The 18,948-nt window shown below is 40.1% G+C and overlaps 6 protein-coding genes across 8 annotated transcripts; 3 read left to right on the forward strand and 3 right to left on the reverse strand.

Annotated features, from left to right (window-relative positions):
• Window positions 1–613: 613 nt before the first annotated feature.
• On the reverse strand, window positions 614–3,828 carry IntS4 (integrator complex subunit 4). The gene is made up of 2 exons (XM_011315061.1): window positions 3,594–3,828; window positions 614–3,443 (listed from the first exon to the last, which is right to left on the reverse strand). The coding sequence occupies exons 1-2, from the start codon at window positions 3,642–3,644 to the stop codon at window positions 732–734; spliced, it is 2,763 nt and encodes a 920-aa protein (XP_011313363.1). The 5' UTR covers window positions 3,645–3,828; the 3' UTR covers window positions 614–731.
• Window positions 3,829–3,918: 90 nt separating this feature from the next.
• eEF1beta (elongation factor 1-beta) lies at window positions 3,919–5,162 on the forward strand. Its single transcript, XM_011315062.1, has 3 exons — window positions 3,919–4,093; window positions 4,334–4,767; window positions 4,875–5,162. Exons 1-3 carry the CDS (start codon window positions 4,014–4,016, stop codon window positions 5,027–5,029), a joined length of 669 nt encoding a protein of 222 aa, XP_011313364.1. The 5' UTR covers window positions 3,919–4,013; the 3' UTR covers window positions 5,030–5,162.
• A 476-nt stretch (window positions 5,163–5,638) lies between these two features.
• On the forward strand, window positions 5,639–7,414 carry LOC105272838 (lysozyme). Its single transcript, XM_011315066.1, has 4 exons — window positions 5,639–5,818; window positions 6,511–6,726; window positions 6,811–6,884; window positions 6,996–7,414. The coding sequence occupies exons 1-4, from the start codon at window positions 5,767–5,769 to the stop codon at window positions 7,131–7,133; spliced, it is 480 nt and encodes a 159-aa protein (XP_011313368.1). The 5' UTR covers window positions 5,639–5,766; the 3' UTR covers window positions 7,134–7,414.
• On the reverse strand, window positions 7,160–10,394 carry LOC105272837 (nucleolar MIF4G domain-containing protein 1). Of its 2 annotated transcripts, XM_011315065.1 has the most exons (4): window positions 10,077–10,394; window positions 9,404–9,979; window positions 8,016–9,328; window positions 7,160–7,893 (listed from the first exon to the last, which is right to left on the reverse strand). In XM_011315065.1, the coding sequence occupies exons 1-4, from the start codon at window positions 10,111–10,113 to the stop codon at window positions 7,471–7,473; spliced, it is 2,349 nt and encodes a 782-aa protein (XP_011313367.1). In that variant the 5' UTR covers window positions 10,114–10,394; the 3' UTR covers window positions 7,160–7,470. The 2 variants fall into 2 exon arrangements, with proteins under 2 accessions (XP_011313367.1, XP_011313366.1); XM_011315064.1 differs by having other exon boundaries at window positions 8,016–9,979; window positions 10,077–10,393.
• A 632-nt stretch (window positions 10,395–11,026) lies between these two features.
• Window positions 11,027–12,390, forward strand: LOC105272839 (pollen-specific leucine-rich repeat extensin-like protein 1). Its single transcript, XM_011315068.1, has 3 exons — window positions 11,027–11,171; window positions 11,466–11,640; window positions 11,709–12,390. Exons 1-3 carry the CDS (start codon window positions 11,106–11,108, stop codon window positions 12,368–12,370), a joined length of 903 nt encoding a protein of 300 aa, XP_011313370.1. The 5' UTR covers window positions 11,027–11,105; the 3' UTR covers window positions 12,371–12,390.
• A 152-nt stretch (window positions 12,391–12,542) lies between these two features.
• Window positions 12,543–14,648, reverse strand: LOC105272840 (2',5'-phosphodiesterase 12). 2 transcript variants are annotated; one of them, XM_011315070.1, is made up of 2 exons: window positions 14,314–14,648; window positions 12,543–14,249 (listed from the first exon to the last, which is right to left on the reverse strand). In XM_011315070.1, the coding sequence occupies exon 2, from the start codon at window positions 14,150–14,152 to the stop codon at window positions 12,596–12,598; it is 1,557 nt and encodes a 518-aa protein (XP_011313372.1). In that variant the 5' UTR covers window positions 14,153–14,249; window positions 14,314–14,648; the 3' UTR covers window positions 12,543–12,595. The 2 variants fall into 2 exon arrangements, with proteins under 2 accessions (XP_011313372.1, XP_011313371.1); XM_011315069.1 differs by having other exon boundaries at window positions 14,324–14,647.
• Window positions 14,649–18,948: the final 4,300 nt, after the last annotated feature.

Here is an 18,948-nt window from a genome sequence, read left to right on the forward strand (position 1 = left end):
TATTAATTTCGTGAATGGTGAATTTTTTTTTGAAATTTTCCAAGTGCCATTTGGTCAAAAAGTGAAAAAAATTAAAAATCACGCCCCGAGGGCTACTTCACGCTTATTATGAATCGCGGAGGCCTCCGTAACTCAGATCCATTCACCTTTCCCTGGAATTTTCATTATTGCGTGAATGATGAATTTTTTTTGGAAATTTTCCAAGTGCCACTTGGTCAAAAAGTGAAAAAAATTAAAAATCACGCCCCGAGGGCTAACTCACGCTTATTATGAATCGCGGCGGGCCCCGTAACTCAAATCCCTTCACCTTTTCCTAGAATTTTCATTGTTGCGTGAATGGTGAATTTTTATTGGAAATTTTCCAAGTGCCATTTGGTCAAACGCCTCACCATCTACAATTCACTGTTGTGGCCAGTTGACGATATTTAAAAACCTGTGGCCAATTGCCGTGTGGTCAGTTGACTGTGTTGAGTTGCATCCATCCCCGCCTCGCGTACATTGCTCCTGCTGATAGCATCAAAAGTAATATTATGTAATCATTTCCTACTGAAAGAAAAATAGACAAAATTATTATTGAAGGATAAATAATATTTTCATATTAACAAACAATCTGTACAAAGAATAATTCTCATGTTTATTCCAATTATTTTTTAAAAATAAATAAAATCGAAAGGTAAAAATCAATCAATACAAACGATCACATTACCCCAATGTTATTAATGCAATCTCATTTAAATAGCCCTCTTAACAGGCTTAGGAGCAATAGCCACCTTGGTGGGTTTACAAAGTTCAAGAATACAAGGATCGTCATTAGGTGAATGAGTACAGGCGAATGTTGATGGTGCAGCAAGGGCTATAGAAATTTCGACATTGCACGCCTCCATCCAGACCTGATGAGACAATAAAACAGTGGTCCTGAGTCTGTAATCACGGCCCTGAGCGGCATTTTGAGGCTTAAGATCGGCCTTACAAGGGAGAAGCAGCTGGACCTGTTGATCGGGATGCCTGAGTTTGATTCTAATCGCGCTGGGATCTTTGAGATTTATGATTTTGGCAGTGAGAGGAATTCCCAGGAGCAGTCCCCCAGTGAATTTAAGAGCAGCATCGGCGTCACCCCTGGGTTCCTCAATGAGAGCTCGACAGAGTCTAGTCCTCGCTGAGGGCCTAGGCAGCCTCTCGTCCCCTCTACGTAGAGGCCCCGTTAACAGAGGGAGCAACAATCTGGAAAGACTGCCAGGCTTGGCCTCACCCAATGATGGTATCTCCATGACCAATTGCCTAGAGAAGGGTGGTAGCCTTGAAGTATCCTGGGGTAGACCATCAGCCTCGGAGAGAAAATGTTTGGCAAGTGGTAAAGCACTACCTGTTGCCCTCTTGGTTACTCTAATTAGTTCAACAGCGAGGGCCTTTAACCAGACATCAGTGGCCAGAGCGACATCAGCTTCCTCAAGACCTGTGAAGAGCCTTTGCAATTGTTGAGTGTATTTTAGAAGAGTAGCAATATTGCTGCTAGAGGATGCAAGACCCGTAGCGCTGATATCTCCAGGTGCCTCAGCGGCAGTCTCTCTGACAACAGTCTGTAGAAGCAATAGGGATCGAATATACAAGGAGGTGAAGTGGGCGGCCCCTTCCATTGTGCTATCCATTTCAGCGAGTCTATCTAAATCGAGAGCAGCAGCCTCTAGCAGCTGGATATAAACCCTGCCACCGGGCCGTGCATTCTCCACTCCATTGGCCATTCTCTCGAAGAAATCTCTACCCCTTCTCTCCCTGTCCTTCGCACCCTCATCCACCACCACTTTCTCATGGCTACTGACTACAGGTGCATTTACCAGAGCGGGTCTCAGTCTGGGGACCAAGTGTGGCATCGTGTCCCTCAAATAATGATAATGCTTGGCAGCATGCTCAGAGAAGAGTGCATGCATACTGGGACAGTGCAATGCAGCGTTAAAAATTAACACCAAAAGACTAGCGTAAGACGGTTCATCAACGTCTGGCTCTGGGGTATCGAAAAAAGGATGTCTCCCTAACAGCTGGGGGACAAGGGGAAGAGTGAGATAGGGATGAGAGGCACCCAGAGCTGCCAGGCAACTTCTGATACTGTCCTTGTCCTGTGGATATCTCGTCAGATTATCCACCAGTCGATTGACACACATGTGAAGGCAATTTCTGGTAGCCAGTCTACTGGCAGCCAAGGTCGCGTGTAATCCCTCTCTCACTTCGTCTGAAAAATCCTCCAACGCGCAGAGAATTGTCTCGAGCTGGTCCTCCTGGAGAGTCACATTAGCTGACATCTTTCTAAGGGACTCAATCGCTCTAATTCTCACATCTTGAATCTCATCGTTGAACATGTCCACCATGAAATCTAGAGTGATCCTGGAGATGCCTGGCTGCTCGAGGGAGAGAGTGCAAAGAGCTTCAACCGCCGCGGTCCTCACTTCGAGAAATTCATCCTCAAGACCGTGAATGAAGGCCCCACAGGCTGCACTTCGCTCCTCCATTTCCAAGCCCTCGTCCTCCACTCGTTTCTGCTTTTTATCGAGAGCTTGTTCAATATATCTCTGGGTAACACCCTTCATCGAGCCCATCAGTGACATAGCAGAAGCCCTCACCCTGGGTGAAAGGTCTCCCATGAGCTCGCAGACCTTTGAAAATGCGCAGTCAATCATTCTAATGTCCTCACCATCCTGACCAATGATTATGTGCTCCGGATACTCATTGCCCAGAATCCAAATGAGTTTGAGGACTGCTCTCCTCACGATCTCATAATCATCTCGAAGGGCATTGCACACTTCAGTGAAAAAACTCGGGGGTAGTTTGCAGTTTCGTTGAGTGTGTATCTCAGCGGTGGTCTCGAAAGCTGCAGCTCGCACCCTCGGATCCTGGGATCTCGCATAATTTCCCACCAATGTCAAAGTGTCGTCTGACGACGTTGGCATGAGAAATCTCCCAATAATGGTTAGGCATCGAGTCTGGACCCCGTGCCACGTGTCGTGCAGATGCTCCCTCGCCGCCTTAAGTACCTCAATTCTGTTAAACTCTCCCAACTTGAAAAGAGTTGAGAGGCCCTGGCTCTTTACTCTGTGGGACTCCTCTGAGCGTAGTAATCGACATATCTCTGCGATTATACTCGTCTTTTCCAACGGCTCAGTAGTCACCTGGCCAAGCTCTGCCAGTACCCACAGGATCTTTGCACGCACTGGCGCCTCTATCTCCAGGTGAAACCTTTCGATAAGTTTTCTCACTGTTAATGGTACGTCCTCCGAAGACATTCCTGAGAGCGTATCCGAGAGCCGAACGAGTAGTTGTAGGGCATCGTTACCTCCTTTGCATTTTTCCAAGCATTCGACATACGCCAGGGCTGAACTTCCATCAGAACTCGAGGGTTTCGAGGAAAGGCGCAGTGTCCGCAACCGCTTCAAAGGAGGTTCCAGACTTGTCGTCTACACAATACAATTAATTTATCATTTAGTACTTGCCATTTATTTTATTCACCGGCTATTTAATATTTTTTAAGAAAATATTAAATATTAAAATATAAAGAGAATTCTAAATAATTCCCGACGAAAGAATTGAAAAATTGTTCCAAGTACCTGGTTTTGACTGAATTCAGCCAAAACTCGTTTTTTCATTAAAGCTGCCATCGTTGACGTCAAGACGGTCAAGATTTTTCCTAAGACGTATATGCCTTTATTAATTAATTAATTTTTCTTATGTTCTATTGTGCTACCATTCATTAGCTTGAAAATGTTTTTTCAGGTTAGGCACTGTGTCGTTGTTAGAGTTTAGAGAGTTAATCATAGTTCACACCAATTGACTAGAGGGGATTTGTCATTTCTTGGTTGTCTCTGGTCTAATGTCGCTTCTGACCACCAGATGGATGAAACCGGAATAACATCACACCGTCTATGTTGTTGTTGCCCCTGGTTGTCCCTTTTCCGATTTCTTTCGAGTGAAGGAGAGAGGTGCAGTCTCGACAATTTGTTTTTATTCAAGCAAAAGATCACATTGCAATGGCCATCGACGACTTGAAAACCCCCAAAGGTCTCAAGGACCTCGACACTTATCTCGCTGACCGGAGCTACATTGAAGGGTAAGTCATTCTTGGTAATCATCACCATTCAAGCTCAATGATCCCCATTGCATACACGTGCTGTCGTGCTGTCGTGCTGTCGTGCTGTCGTGCTGTCGTCATTTTATTTCTATTTCAAAATTTTTATTCACATGCCATTCACCGGGTCTTTTCTATTTTATCACCAACAATTAGTAAACAATTAGTTAATGAACTCAGCAACGAAGTGATAACATGAGGTAAAGTTGGTTATTAATGCAGATATCAGGCAACTCAGGCCGATGTAGCTGTGTACGAGGCTCTTGGAAAGACACCAAGCCCAGCGAATCCCCACGTTCTCAGATGGTACAATCACATCAAGTCCCACGAGTTGAAGAAACTTCCGGGTGAAAAAAAGGCCCCATCTGTTCTCGGTGGAGGTGCACCAGGTGCACCAGCTGCCAAATCCGCTGAGAAAGACGACGATGACGATGAGGTTGATCTCTTCGGCTCTGATGAGGAGGAGGATGCAGAGGCCGAGAGAATTAGAGAAGAGAGACTCAAGGCTTACGCCGAGAAGAAAGCCAAGAAGCCCGCTCTTATCGCCAAGTCCAGCATCATCATTGATGTCAAACCTTGGGATGATGAAACAGACCTTAAAGCCATGGAGAAAGCTGTTAGATCAATTGAAATGGATGGTCTTGTCTGGGGAGTTTGTAAGTCTTTTATGATTTTATGAGCAGAGCATTTGTTTACCTCAAGATAAACAGCAACGAAATCACCATTTAAGATGGTAATATTGAAAAATTTTTATTAATTGCAGCAAAATTGGTGCCAGTGGGCTATGGAATCAAGAAGCTCCAGATAGTTTGTGTCGTTGAGGATGACAAGGTATCTGTCGATGAGCTCGTCGAAAAAATCCAGGACTTCGAGGAACACGTACAATCTGCGGACATTGCTGCATTCAATAAAATCTAAATAAACTACTTTCATCTTTTACTCTCGAATAAAGGCATATTAATTGTTTGTAATATCTGCTTCAATTATTTAAATTAGCCTTGAAGTATCACTTGTCGACAATAAACAATGAAATAATACATTATTAAATTAATTATGCCAATTAATTCAAGTGACTTACAATTTCACCAATGGTTTATAATAAAATTATATAAAATAAAATAATATTAAGTATTTAAATTCAATTTTTCAACATGAAAAAGTCTATCTATAGTTAGTAACAATAATTATAATCATTCACATGCACAAAATGACTATTTTATTATCATTATATAATCTCGGGTTTTTACTCATATTTATCCGCAGTTTTTCAGAAAAATTACTCATCTGCCAAACAAAATATCCCAATTGTCGATGATACATATCCGGTTTATTCAAGCTTATTATTAACGTTGAGAGCTGTCGATAAGGGGAAATATACCAGCAAGAAATTGGCGATTTTATTCATTTCATTAGGGCGGACACAAAGTAATTTTTGTTTTTTTGTTTTCATGTCCACTTGTTTCTCCTACCCAAATCCCTGTCTCTTGATTCTCCCACCGACTGGACCAACGACTCGTCATCATTCAGGGACATCAGTATATAAGACGAGATCCACTCCGAACCGGTGAATAGTTGCAATTTTCTAGCACTAGTGATTTCAGTATATTTTTCTCTCACCTTTTTTAAAGTGAAGAAATTTGAATAAAAAGCCAATTATGACTACTAGAATTATTATCTGCGCTATTATTCTGGTGTCATCCTGTTTAGGTAAGTTTTTTTCATGACCATGTTAGTAATACATTAAAAAACAAAAAATGACAAAAAAATGATAATGCATTCCCAATTGAAGAAATCGCAAATTTTTTGTGAAAATGTTACTTGTTGTTAAAGATATGTAGGATTCAATGGAAATTTAGCTATTGTTCTTTATTAGTAAATTTTAAAAAACAACGGCGGAATGTGAGTGGGCGTAAAACCTACGTCATGCCGCGTACACCTTGACCCTGTCATTGAACAAAGGAAAAGAATTGAAATGATGGGGGTTGTAGAGATCCGGTTCCAAAAGCAAGAGGATTTTATTCCACAGAGTCTTCCATCCCCGTTAGTGAATTAATGGTATTTACCTCCAAATGAAATAAAAGGGTAATTATTATTCTAGACTCGCGCATTTTTTAATTTCAACTGGTGAGAATATAGGAAATAGAAAGAATAGGATCGTAATAGGTGGTGCAATGCCAATTAATTTGAAAGCGACTAGCATTTTTTTCCTTTTTCGACGATCAGCGAATCGAGTTATAAAAGAATTGAAAATGAGGAAAAAAATCCAATGGCAATTCCATAATTAAACGTTATTTCGTGGAAAGGAAACATTTTGAGACTGATGATTGGGCCGTCGCAAGTAATTGACTTTTATTTATTTGATGTTTGTGTTGATTTTTTTTTTTTTTTCTTCTTCTAAGGTGAGAATGCACCGTCTTCTGGTAAATCAGCAGCTCCCCCAGCGAGTCAACAAATGAGTCGAACATGTATGGGGTGTATATGTGAGGCAGCTTCTGGCTGTGACATGAGCTCAGGATGCTCTGGGGATGTCTGCGGCCCTTTTCGTATAACCCTGGCTTACTGGCTTGACTCTGGCAAACCCACCCTCAATGAAGAGTCCACCAGTGCACCTGGAGGTGTGTCTCCCAAATTACTTTTCAGTTTTTAATTAATGATGACTAATCATCAATTAATCATCATTGTTTCTCTTTGTCGTATAGCTTGGACTCGATGTGTCAACGATCCATTCTGCGGTGCTAAAGCTGTTCAAGGCTACATGAACCAATACGCCCAAGTAATTTATTCCGATAGACATTTATTATTTCATATATATTATTAAGGTGAACATATCAATGAATCCAATCTATTTTCTTTTTTTAATTTTTTTTTTTCTCTTTCATTACAGGATTGCAACAGCGATGGGGTGATAAATTGCGATGACTTTGTCCGCATCCATCGTTTCGGAGGATACGGATGCTCAGGCCAGCTGGATCCCAAATACGAGAGCAAATATATTACTTGCATAAAAAAATTTGGATATTAAAATTCTTAGTTTGATGCATATTTGTTAAAATATTCCGCCTTTTAGAAGAATTTATGAGATACTTTTTTGAAGAATGAGAGAAATCCGTTAAGTGTGGGTATGAGTAGAACCTGATTGCGTTCATGGATCCGGTTTGATGGAAATGTGTTGACGTCTACTGTTGTTTTTGCATAAGATATAAATCTTATTTTGATAAGAATAAATGTGAAATCAATGGTCAATTTAATAAACTGCATTTCAGAGCAGAATGCGATTTAAAATAAAAAATAGAATATAATATATATATTACACATTAAATTTGCTCAGTGGTGGTTGGGAAAGATTTACTGTTACCGAATTACAAAATCGTTCTCATAGCACGAGTTTGAAGAATCCTATCTACCAATCCAACTCTCTCCCTTAGCATCTGCAATTGTTTCTCCGAGAGGGCCTTTACATCAGCATTTTTCAGTAAAAAATGACTGATAAAAAGTCCAAGTCCCTCTCTGAAAATCTGCAGTTGTGAAGAAGCAGAGATTCGTTGAAAAGCCTCCAGGCATTTCTCTGTATTATCAGACATAAGCAAATTAAGCATGATTTGCCTTAAGAGTCTCATTGTCGGTTTGTCGAGTTGACCAAACTCTACGACTTTGAGCACAGACAGCGGCAGGCCTTTTTCTAGAAACAAGTGACTGAGAAATTTAGCAAAATTTCTCAGTTGTATGTTGGAGTAACCCTCCAAAGCCTTTAATTTGTCCCAGATTAAATATTGTAAAGTCATCTGTGGAAAAAAAAGAAATATATATATATATCTATATATAATTGAAAATAAAAAGTCAATGAAATATAGGAGGGAAGTGGAGAAATAAGACAAGTAGAATTTCACAATTTTTGAGCTGTTACCTGATTTCTCCTATCAAAATCACAAAACTTTTGCGCCAAAACTGCATAATAGGGATTGAACATCTTCTCCTGAAGACAACAGTCGACCAGAATGTAAATAATCTCCCTAGCTTGCTGATCCTTGAGCCCTAGATGCTGAATCTTTTCGAAAGCATCCATAAAATCCTCAGCCGTCATTAAAATACAAAAGATATTCTTCCTGACATCAGTGTTCATTCTCTGTTTCTTAGCAAGATCCAGAATCCGCTGATTGTATATTACCTGTTCCGAGTTGACCTCATCTTTCACTCTTGACTCTGTATTTCCACCCCACGCAGAGCCAATGATCCACCACTTACCCCTTTCATCGACCTTGAGAAGATCATCCAAAGAGATATTGAACTGAGTAATAACACTCCCTTTTCGCAAAAATGTCCTCAGAAGTTTCTTTAGGTGCTCCACATGAGAGGGATCGTACTGAGGAATTTTACTCATATTATTATTTTTAATAGCCATGATAATATCCAGCATGAACTGAACCCTCGATGACACCCTAAATCCCTGAGATCCAGCAGCCTTCATCTGTAATTTGATAATGAGTTCCTTGAGAGACAGAGGATTCTCCTTCCTCAGGGCGAACCCTACAGTTTTCAAAACTCCAAGAATAAGTTCAATCTCCTTCTCGCCAAATCTCTCAACCAATTTGTCAAGTATTTCATACAAAAGTATTCCGGCAAACAATTTAAAATTGTACAAATGACAAATCATCATGAGGAGATTATCCATTTGCTTGTTCTCCACCTGCTGGCTGCCCTCGCTCAATGTTATTTCACCCTTATCTTGGCGCATCTCCTCAAACTTTTTGACGAGGGAGAGGATAAAGTGGCCTCCAACCTCTGTCCCCACATTGGCATGAAGAATAGCCACAAGCATCATGTGCTCTGCGACTAGACGGTCTGGAGTCGTCACTGGAGATACTATGGACTCAGTCATGAGCTTAAAGAGCAGTTGGTTCATGTTGTTCCTGCTGTTGGACATATAGAGTTGCTCAATTCCATTGGCAACAGTCTGCAAATTATTTTCTGCTAGCCGATTTATCAGGCCCTTGAGCTGTTTCTCGAGGCGTTGAATCTTCACCTTCTCTTGGAGGGATACCTCCTGATATTGACGGGCCGCTGGAGGAATATACCTTGTGTTCGTGAGGACCACCTGGCCAGATCTGTCCCGTTTCCGTCCGTAAATGTCCTCCCAGATGTCATCATCTTCAGGGGATGGGCCCTCTCCGGGGGCGTTCGGAGAGGCGTTCGGCACTTTTTCGTCTTCTTCACCAATTTCTTGAAATTTTGAAAATGTTTTTGAATGCATTTTTTCCACCTCTTCCTCCTCATCATTTGGGTCAGAGTAATCACCTGATGAACACGAATCATCATCGTCTTCAGAGGATATTTCAAAGCGCTCTCCTTTGTTTTTTATCACCATGGCCAAGTCCTCCTCAAAGTTATCACTAGCATCCTCCAATATCTGTTTCTCCACAGCTGACTGTCTATTCTCATCGTTGCAAAAATCAAGTAAATAATCTAATCCATCGACAGTAAAGGACTTGGGTGTTGTCTTGCTCTTGCGTTTATTGAGCTTGAGCTTCTTTTCCATTTGGTGAATCAGCCGATCCTCGTGTTCGTTGTCCCTCAGCAACTGGTTTTTCCTCTTCTTGGCCTTAAGTTGCTCGACTCTCTTTCTCTCCTGGTCATTGATCGCCCTGACATTATCTTGATTATACTTGAGAGGTTCAAGTTGACAAATATGTTTTGTTACAAGTCCAGGACTTCTGACGAATTGCCCTGGAATAGGTTTTTTCTGGCTGTGGTACTGCGCCCGATGCAACTTCTTCTCCTGGCGTTTCTCTCTGCGTTTCTCCTTACGAGTCGTCTGAATCGCCCGTTTTTTCACCTTCTTCATATTTCGAAACTTCATCCTTGCCCTTCGATCTTCAAATAATATATAATAAAAATATCTTTATGATTTTGCAGCAAAAATGATTGAACGATTTTAACCTCAAAATTTAATAAAAAAAAAAAGATATACCATTTGCCACCATTCCATCACCACCGCAGCTACACATACATAGGCTAGTGCATACCACAGTATGTATATATACTGACGTTGTGCTGTACACTTGTGCATCAATTTTGGAGCGTTTGGAGCTTGTTATGTCGTATGTTGTGTTTCAAGTGTCAACATAAGGCAAGGGGAACCATACGCATGCGCCTATTTTATTGTCACCTTGTACGAAAAACCAAACAACCCGTCGCTCAACTCCTTACTACTATACTCTAACTTTTTTCCCTTTTGGTTCTGCTCTCGTTCGTTATTACCATTTTCTTGTTACTCCTTTTCTCTTAAAAAAAAAATGTGTTATTAAACCAATGACTCATAAAATTCTTAGTAAAATTTTCACGAATGTACAATGACTTTTCCTGCAAGCCGAACAATTTAAATAAAAAAAAAAAAAAAAAAATCAACAAATAAAGCAATAAATTAAATGATGATGATTACTAGAATAATGATAGAATTAGCGTGAATGACTCACCTTGCTGATCGCATTTTTAAGCCTACGGAAACCATGAGCACACCTTTTTCGTAATTAAGAACACTTTTGCAGAGATGAATCTGCGCTGTGCGTCTCTGAAATTGTCCAATATCTCGACAATTAATTAATAACCCGATGAATTAATTAGAATTATGATATTAAAATTTTTAAGGAATTATTATGTGATAACGATAATGAATCCGTAACAATGAATCCATTGTAATTTATACTGCAACTCACTCTATTTAAATATGGAAAAAGAAAATTTTAATTATCAATGAATTTAATATTATTAAAATTTATCGGTCAATTGCGCCAATTTATTATAAATTTAATGCAGTCCACTGGAGAATGCACTATCGATTGGGATTTCGTTGTATTGGCATTGATTAAATGTCAACGCAATTTGTAATTGGGCATTCATTGCCAGCTATTATTTACTTGATATGGAAGTACTGTGTCAGATAAAAACAGAAAGGTGACGTGAGAGTTTCGTAGTCACCTCCAAGCTCGCTACGAATGAAATGAAGAGGATTAGCAGTTATTTTTTTTTTATTCTGGTAGCAATTTGTTTGCAGGGGACAATTGCGGTGAGTAAATCTTTAAACTCAAATCCATGGATTTTAGCTCCTATTAGCTATTATTGATTTTCGATGAAAAATATCAAATCATGTTTTTATCGTAAATTTAGTGAGCTTTGAAAAAAGTTCTTCAATGCTTATGCCCGTTGAATGGATTATTAGTAAAAATGTTGAATACTACTCATCTATCTCCAAACACTTGACAGGTATATTAATTAAAAGAAAAAAATAATCAATCGCTTAAATCAATGTATGTTGTTGTGAATAAAAAAAAGTTGGATTACTCTCATGTGTAAATTGCAGTACTACCCAGGATGTATTTACCACTTCAGTGGACTCTTAGAATTTCCAAATGACTGTTCCAAGTTCATTCAGTGCCATAACGGAAGGACATTCATCATAAACTGTGGCCCAGGAACCGCATTCAATCCTCACCTACGAGTCTGTGATTGGCCATACAATGTGCCTGAATGTGATGGTAAATATTTCGAGTTAAAATTCCATCTCAATTATTATAATTGTTGATTAAATGTTTTGTTATTTAAGAAAAAATTTATAAAACTCCACACTGGAATGATAATGAAAAATCGTGGTGGCTTGAACCGACAAACACACCACAACCACCAGAGCAGCCTCCGCCTAAACAGCCGGATCATCCCCAGGAACCTGTGCCAGAATATCCTGAAGAACCGGTACCCGAAACCCCGGTGAAACATAAGCCGGAACCACCTAAGCACCCTAAAGAACCCAAACCACCGGAGCCACCAGAAAAATCCAAACCTAAACCTAAATATCCAAAACATCCTGAAGAGCCAACTACTGAGCCACAATACCCTGACCACCCTGAACTTCCTGTCAAGCATAAACCCATACCCCCTAGCCACCCCAAAGAGCCACAACCTGAAAATCCCCATGAACCTGATGAGCCTGAACCTCCTGTTAAACAAAAACCAAAATCCCCAAACTACCCGAAGGACCCACAACCAGAACCGGAACAACCACAAAATCATCATCCTCAGCCCGAATTGCCCGAACCAAAACCACAATCCGAGAATGAATCCGAAAACAAGCCCGAAAAACACCAACTGGAGCAAGATGAACACTTGGAATTTGAAGTCGAGGATTCTGGACATATCCCTGTAGAGCTTACGTACAACCGCATACAGTCGATAAAACCAAAAATTGACGTTACTATCTTTGGCTATTAATTGAAACTACATACACCAGTACTAATAATGCATTGTTGTATGAAAAATGTTATAATAATGATAATAAATAAAAAAAAAATGCCATAATTTGTGGGCGGAGATAAATTTATTAAAGAAAAAGAAAATTATTTTCATTTTATGGTATAGATTGAATTGGAAGAAAAGGTAAAAATTCTAGTAAGAAATATTTTATTTCTTTCCACCAAATATAAATAAAAAAATTAATTATTGAATCCAGGTGAGGTCAGCACAGATAGCTACGTGATCACTGGGAAAAACAATAGAGGGAATTGCTTTGTGTAATGATAGTTCTTCTTTGCTGGGCATTGGAACGACCTGAGTCACTTGTAGATTATTCGTCTGGTAGAAAATATAATCGAGACAGTCAGCAAAATCAACGGTGAAATTAGTATAGTCTGGGGTGCCGCAGGCACTTGCTAATGATAGGGTGTGAGAGAGGGGAATATTCTCGATTATCTGCTCGGGATTTGATTTCCAATTGACGTGATCTCCACCAATATGCTTTTTCGTCACAAGCTCATAAATTCCATCGGCAGGAGTGCTGTTGAAATCTCCACTCAGTATTAATGAAACACGTTTACCTGAATGAATTTTGTTATTATATTCAACAATACTTTGGCATTGAGTCAAGGCGAAGTAGCTCTGCAACAGTCTTATATGATCAGCATCAGGATGGAAGTACAAGTGGGTGTTCCCTATGATTAAAATCTCCGATGGATTATTCCTAGATTGTAATGTAACAATGAGCAACGAAGTGTTTCGTTCCAAAAAGCATTGTCTCGCTTTCTCATTATGTATCTTATCCCAAATCCTACTAAAAGCTTGATTCACTTCAATATTCTTGCCCATAACGATGCACTTTTTATCAAGCATTTGGAAACGATTTTGATCGTAGAACACTGCTAGACCCTCCCTTGTATCTCCTTTGGTGGTAAAAGTACCGCTATAGTTGAGAGAGGAAAGGGCAGGCATCAAATCACACTCGTACACTTTTTTATCAACTTCTTGCAGACAAAGAATGTCTGAATTGTACCCTATTAACTCTTTAACAATCAACAGCTTTCGATAATCCATAGCTAGAGCATAGGATGGACAGTACGGGAATAAATATTGTCTTGAGTAATCAGAGTTTGCATAGGTGTCTGCTAATATATTATACGAGGTTATCCTGAAATGTGATATTCCAGTCAATCTAGTGGTGGTAAATTTTTGTCTAATTTCAAAAGGGCAGACGCCAGGCCCGGCCTCTACAACACTCTTCCCCTCCACTTGTACTTCAGGTCCCTCTTGATTTGCACTAGTAGGAAGACATGATAATTTGATCCTACAACCAATGTCCTCAACCTGGGGAACATAGAGAAAGCCCTCTCCAATGCTCTCCCAGTTGTCCTCCCCCTTGGAATTATCCTTGTTGCTACTTCCATTTTTAAACCACTTGAACTTAGAGGTGGACTTGTCGGTGTATAAGGCCTCGAACGCGCTTGGATAGAGGGGAAAGCCTGCGAGAATGCACCCAGGGAGTTGAAGCTCTGTGATCCAAGGGGCGTTAAATTTAATGACGTATTTCTCGTGAAAGACAACGAGCAAGAGATCTCGAGGATCCTCGATGAGTCTCGCAAAGGGCAAATCCGCCTCTACTCTTTTACCTCCCTTGAGCATCACAATGTTACCCTCCCCCACGTTGTCCCTGTGCTCAATACTCTCCGGCTCTCCTCTACGCCTCTTGAGCTTCCTCCTCCTCTTGTCGAGGACTTTGCACATGTTAAGGTCCACCCTCCTCAGAAAGCTATCCACACTCTCGCTCACTTTTCTCGACAAATTAAACTCTCTATCGAATTTTAACTCTGCCTCGACATACCTGTAGCAATATTATCAATCATCATACCCAGCATAATCATAGTACAAAATAAATGATTACTTGCCAAGCCTGACCTAAAGGTAAAGTTGAAGGTATCGTGGCCTTGAGTATGCCTTAAATATGCCTCGTACATGTTGAAGACTGCTTTAAACGAGTAACTGCGAAAAGACTCATAAAACACTCCCGAGGGCAAAGAGGTTAGACATTTCAATGTGCAACACTTAAAAAGGCTCCATGGATTTGTCATAGTTCCTCACCCTCAATAATAATCCCTTATATTAATTTCTCATTTTTTTTAATTTTTTATTATTATTATTTACTTGAAAATTTATTAAACACCGCAACTAATTCGAATTGATTGGGGCCTCTATGGTTTCTCTCGTGATGTTCTCTATTTTCTCACCAAAAAATATCTACGTCCACCGCAATAGTTTTGATAGTCTCACTGCGAGATGTCGCGAGATGTCGCGAGATGTCAGAAAGCAGTGGGAAAAATGAGATAACTAAGGATGCTTGTAGTGATGCGTGTGCGAATAGTGAGTGAATGTGAGTATGGTGGTGGCGTCGGTGGTGCTGTTGCTGGACGTGGTGGACTTGGCTGACAATCGATGATAGTTGTTGGGATTTTTAGCCATTGAATTGCCAAAAGAAAAAGGGAATAAAAAAGGAGCAAATCAATGGCATGAGGCGCGCATTAATCGTCTAAACGATTATATCTCTCCCTTACGATTGTGGCAAATGGCAAGTGGCAAATGACAAGTGGCAAATGACAAGTGGCATCTCGGGATTGCGCCTTCCCGAATTTAATAGAACTTGAAAGAGACAGTGATTCAAACATCGGCAGAATGACAAAATTTCTTGTTGATAATTGGCCGAATTGATGCCTGATCGGTTTTTCTATAATTTGCACGGTGTATATGGGATAGAATTGGCGCGCGCACGCGATGTTGTTTGATGTCACCTGTATCGAGTGTGTGTGCGCCGGCTCGGGTTTTCCACACCAATGTTTCGAGGCTCCAGCGTGACGTTTTAAATATCCAATGATTCCCACTTATATATCGTATAAATAATCTCTTTACGGCAGTAAGTAAGTGTTGTGCATTGGTGGATCGGTGGATTTCTTTACAAGAGAGGAGGATCGTTTGATCCGTTTGAGGAGAAAAACAATTGCAAAAGTGGCGGTGGAGGTGGAGAGAAAATTCCAAGTGACACTCACACTCAATGGCTGACCAGGGAAAAATGTGAGTTGTTGATTTATTTTATATTAGCCTTTTTTTCTCATTATCTCACAAATTAGATAATATTGAGTGTGATTTGGGCGTTCCTCTATTAGGGTGGTGCTCTCCGTTGTTGACGTATACACCAGTGGACATCAGTGTTCCACACATGACCCATTTTTCAACCATTATCCCCTAATAACGCCATTGTTCCCCAAAAATCATCTTTATCAATTTAATAATATAAAAGTTAATTCAAAGCATTGACCTATTAACTCTCCCCCTGCCCTTTGTTCTCGAGAGTAGCTTAAGGCTCAATTTCCAGATGCAAGTCATCACAGACATTGTCAAATTCATTGACAGTACAAATTTGTAAAGTTGGCGACGTTATCGACAATTATAATGCTATCTAATTAAATGGCTTTCTGTGCGTTTGTCAGCATTCATTCGAATAACGTTTTCATTGAAATACTCTCATTCAAATGTGATAAATTGAAATTGTGTGCTGAAAGCGATAAAATTCAATTGAGTTGATTGGGGGAGAGTCCCTTGAAAAATATGTAGAATAAATAATTCCAAATAGTTTGGCTGTTGCATTATGTTAATGAAGAGACAATGGTAAAGATACAAATATGGGGAAAGAAAATGTGAGGAATTAGTTGTTATGAGTTGATATGAGATGATGGGTTGCGAGGGCAAGGTCAACGGTAGTGTCTTTGCAATCATTTCGCGACATATCAAACACGATCGTTGCACATATAAACGCTGAATTATCATCGAAACTGTGTCGGCAAGCATCGATTCTATGTGAGTTGTAAGGGGGAGAGTGGAGCCACAGACACACACATGTTACAAATAATTCACCCCATGTCAGTAACCAAAGGCAAGTGCTCTGGATCCAATAGCCCCATTTTTTTGCTTCCAATTCTTTTGCTCGGCAACGTACGGCAACGTAAAGATCAATATTTCATAAGACACATGTCTAAATAAATATTCATTCGATGGAAACACATGGTCCTTTTGGGTGAACAACTCTTAATTCTTTGCAATTTGGTTCTTCAATGAAAAGATGGTAAAGCAAAGTAGGAGGGAGTATAGGGGATAAAAATATAGGGCTAGAATGATAGTGCGTGAGGTGAGGGTAAATTCACCTTGCATCTGATCGATCGCAGGTGTCGCCCCGAAGCAAAAGAAGCAAACGAGTTGATACAAGTGTAGGAGGGTTTAGCATCTGGTCGATGCGACAAGGTCGCTGAGGCTCTATATCGACACCATATCGACACTATTCGTATACGTCAGATATTTCTTCCCTCTTCCTTATCCAAGAGGTTCAAATATTCTACGTGAAAAGATGAAAAAAAAGGAGAGGAAAAATTGGTGAAAAGTGGAGAGAAGGGGAATAAAAATAGCTGAGGTTCCATCGAGCCTCTCTCGACAAGGTCGTGACCAAATTCGGCAAAAGCACTCTACCCAACAACGTGCAAAATATCGGCAACTATTTTTCATATTTTTTGCCGAATAGAAGAGCAACCTAATCCTAGAATAAAGCTCAAAAATTCCATCGCTCCGCCATTTGCGATCAATCGTAACTAGTTTACTCAGCATTCAGGCATTTCTTTCCTACACCAGCCCAACGGAAATGACATTATTTTGCAATCGATTTAATAACGAATAACAAATCAAAAGTATCGATTAGATTAATTAATGCCTGGGGGTGGTGTGGGAATTTGGCAGAATTGGGTCAAACAAAATTTCCGGTGATACAGGAGAGAGTAGTGAAGGGATGGCACTGGGAATGGAAAATGGAGATTGATACAGCATAGATAGAGGATGACATGATGACGAGCATGTCCACGGAATACGGCTGTTATTAAATCATATCAAATCAGTTGATATTTAACAAGAGTTATATTCCCCAATAATCTCCGCCATATTTAAAAAAAAAAAAATGAGCTCTCGGCAAAATCAAGGGCAATCGGAGTGAGACATAGGCTATCCTGGCAAAATTTCTCTTTATGTGCCAGTGATAGTGGTGAGAGTGGGGATGGGAGATTCGACGTGTTGGAAGCGTTGCCACTCAGCATGAGGATGAGGATAAGGGTGTTGTAGTGGTAGTGGTAGTGGTAGTGGCAATGGCAGTGGCAGTGGCAGTGGCAGTGGCAGTGGCAGTGGCAGTGGCAGTGGCAGTGGCAGTGGCAGTGGCAGTGGCAGTGGCAGTGCACTCCTGCTCCTTCACTAGGACTTTCCTAACAATTCCCTATCGTCAGTGATAGCCTGTGACGCGCCGTAAGACATAGTAACGCAATTTTTTCTCCGCGTACTGTGCAAACATGCAACTCTCTTATTCATTCATCACATTTTTACCATGAAAAATTATTGAATATTTCTTCATTAAAATTGTGTCACGAATTTCATCAGGTGAGAGAAATTTACTCGGGTTTATCGTCAGTCGAGAGTGAATATGAAGAAGCGGAATTCAGCTAGTGCTAAAAATATTCATTTCATATATCAACAATAATTTTTAATTTTTAATATGTTTTACTTGAGCAATTATCTTTTTTCTTTATTATGAAGCACACGTGGCTCGCTTCTTCCTCCTCGTTATCCTATCATCCACGTGCCCTTATATTTTATTGGATTACAGAAACCAATCCTCTTAGAATCCATGGAGGATAGCCTCCAATCAGTAACCCCCACTGCCTGCCTGCCATCTTCATGAAAACTATTATTTTTCCAAACTTATGCCAATTGATTAATCAACCGATCAACCAAGTAAACTCCCACCTTCAATATTTAATTTCACTCACCCCATGGCACGTTCCCACCCTTTTCATAGTTCATAAGAGCAGAAATAATTCAGCTCGTTTGGGTTTTTTTAAAAAATAAGATAAATGACAATTTAACGTTGAAAAAATCGATTGATGTTTTTAAAGGGGCTAATATGTTTGTACAAACAACATAATTTCGTGGGAAAGCGGCCATTTGATCCCCGTGGTATCCCAACTCGATGCAAATGTTTGTTGTTCATTCGGCAAACACACACCAAATGATGAAGTAATCCGATTTATTCCCAACTACTGGCATTCGAATGGAGATAGAGAAAAATGATGGCATCTATTTGTGAGGCGTCCGCTTATTACCCGCATTCATAAAAATTGAGAGTTGAGAGGATATAAGTCGATTGGATGTGAAGTGAATATTGGACTGTTCCCGTCCTCCTTGCACAGCGGACATATAAATTCTACGGCAAGCAGTCCAAATTAAATTCATTCCAAACCATGAGTAAATTGCAGCAATAATTCATCCCTAGTCAAATTACCTAGGCCCCTTAATTTCCCCCTTTTAATCCAATTTCCTTAATGTAAAGTATGGCAATGTGAAGAAAAAGGAGTTACAAGCTGCAAATTTCCTCCTTTTTTTCTTCTCTTCACTCCCCCTGTGCTGTATTGTTTGTCAAATACACATTTTCGTCAACTACACTG

The sequence above is a fragment of the Fopius arisanus genome, unplaced genomic scaffold (assembly GCF_000806365.1).
Source record: "Fopius arisanus strain USDA-PBARC FA_bdor unplaced genomic scaffold, ASM80636v1 scaffold00328, whole genome shotgun sequence".
In the NCBI taxonomy this organism is placed as follows: domain Eukaryota; kingdom Metazoa; phylum Arthropoda; class Insecta; order Hymenoptera; family Braconidae; genus Fopius; species Fopius arisanus.

Coding starts and splice junctions, on each gene's coding strand:
- IntS4 (XM_011315061.1), bottom strand. CDS start 3,644: ATGGCAGCTTTAATGAAAAAACGAGTTTTGGCTGAATTCAGTCAAAAC. Junction 3,444..3,593: donor CTGAATTCAGTCAAAACCAG/GTACTTGGAACA, acceptor TGTATTGTGTAG/ACGACAAGTCTGGAACCTCC.
- eEF1beta (XM_011315062.1), top strand. CDS start 4,014: ATGGCCATCGACGACTTGAAAACCCCCAAAGGTCTCAAGGACCTCGAC. Junction 4,094..4,333: donor GACCGGAGCTACATTGAAGG/GTAAGTCATTCT, acceptor TTATTAATGCAG/ATATCAGGCAACTCAGGCCG. Junction 4,768..4,874: donor TGGTCTTGTCTGGGGAGTTT/GTAAGTCTTTTA, acceptor TATTAATTGCAG/CAAAATTGGTGCCAGTGGGC.
- LOC105272838 (XM_011315066.1), top strand. CDS start 5,767: ATGACTACTAGAATTATTATCTGCGCTATTATTCTGGTGTCATCCTGT. Junction 5,819..6,510: donor TCTGGTGTCATCCTGTTTAG/GTAAGTTTTTTT, acceptor TCTTCTTCTAAG/GTGAGAATGCACCGTCTTCT. Junction 6,885..6,995: donor ACATGAACCAATACGCCCAA/GTAATTTATTCC, acceptor CTTTCATTACAG/GATTGCAACAGCGATGGGGT.
- LOC105272837 (XM_011315064.1), bottom strand. CDS start 10,113: ATGTGTAGCTGCGGTGGTGATGGAATGGTGGCAAATG. Junction 9,980..10,076: donor TGATGGAATGGTGGCAAATG/GTATATCTTTTT, acceptor TATTATTTGAAG/ATCGAAGGGCAAGGATGAAG. Junction 7,894..8,015: donor ATTTTGATAGGAGAAATCAG/GTAACAGCTCAA, acceptor TTTTTTCCACAG/ATGACTTTACAATATTTAAT.
- LOC105272839 (XM_011315068.1), top strand. CDS start 11,106: ATGAAGAGGATTAGCAGTTATTTTTTTTTTATTCTGGTAGCAATTTGT. Junction 11,172..11,465: donor GTTTGCAGGGGACAATTGCG/GTGAGTAAATCT, acceptor TGTAAATTGCAG/TACTACCCAGGATGTATTTA. Junction 11,641..11,708: donor CAATGTGCCTGAATGTGATG/GTAAATATTTCG, acceptor TTGTTATTTAAG/AAAAAATTTATAAAACTCCA.
- LOC105272840 (XM_011315069.1), bottom strand. CDS start 14,496: ATGACAAATCCATGGAGCCTTTTTAAGTGTTGCACATTGAAATGTCTA. Junction 14,250..14,323: donor ACCTTCAACTTTACCTTTAG/GTCAGGCTTGGC, acceptor ATATTGCTACAG/GTATGTCGAGGCAGAGTTAA.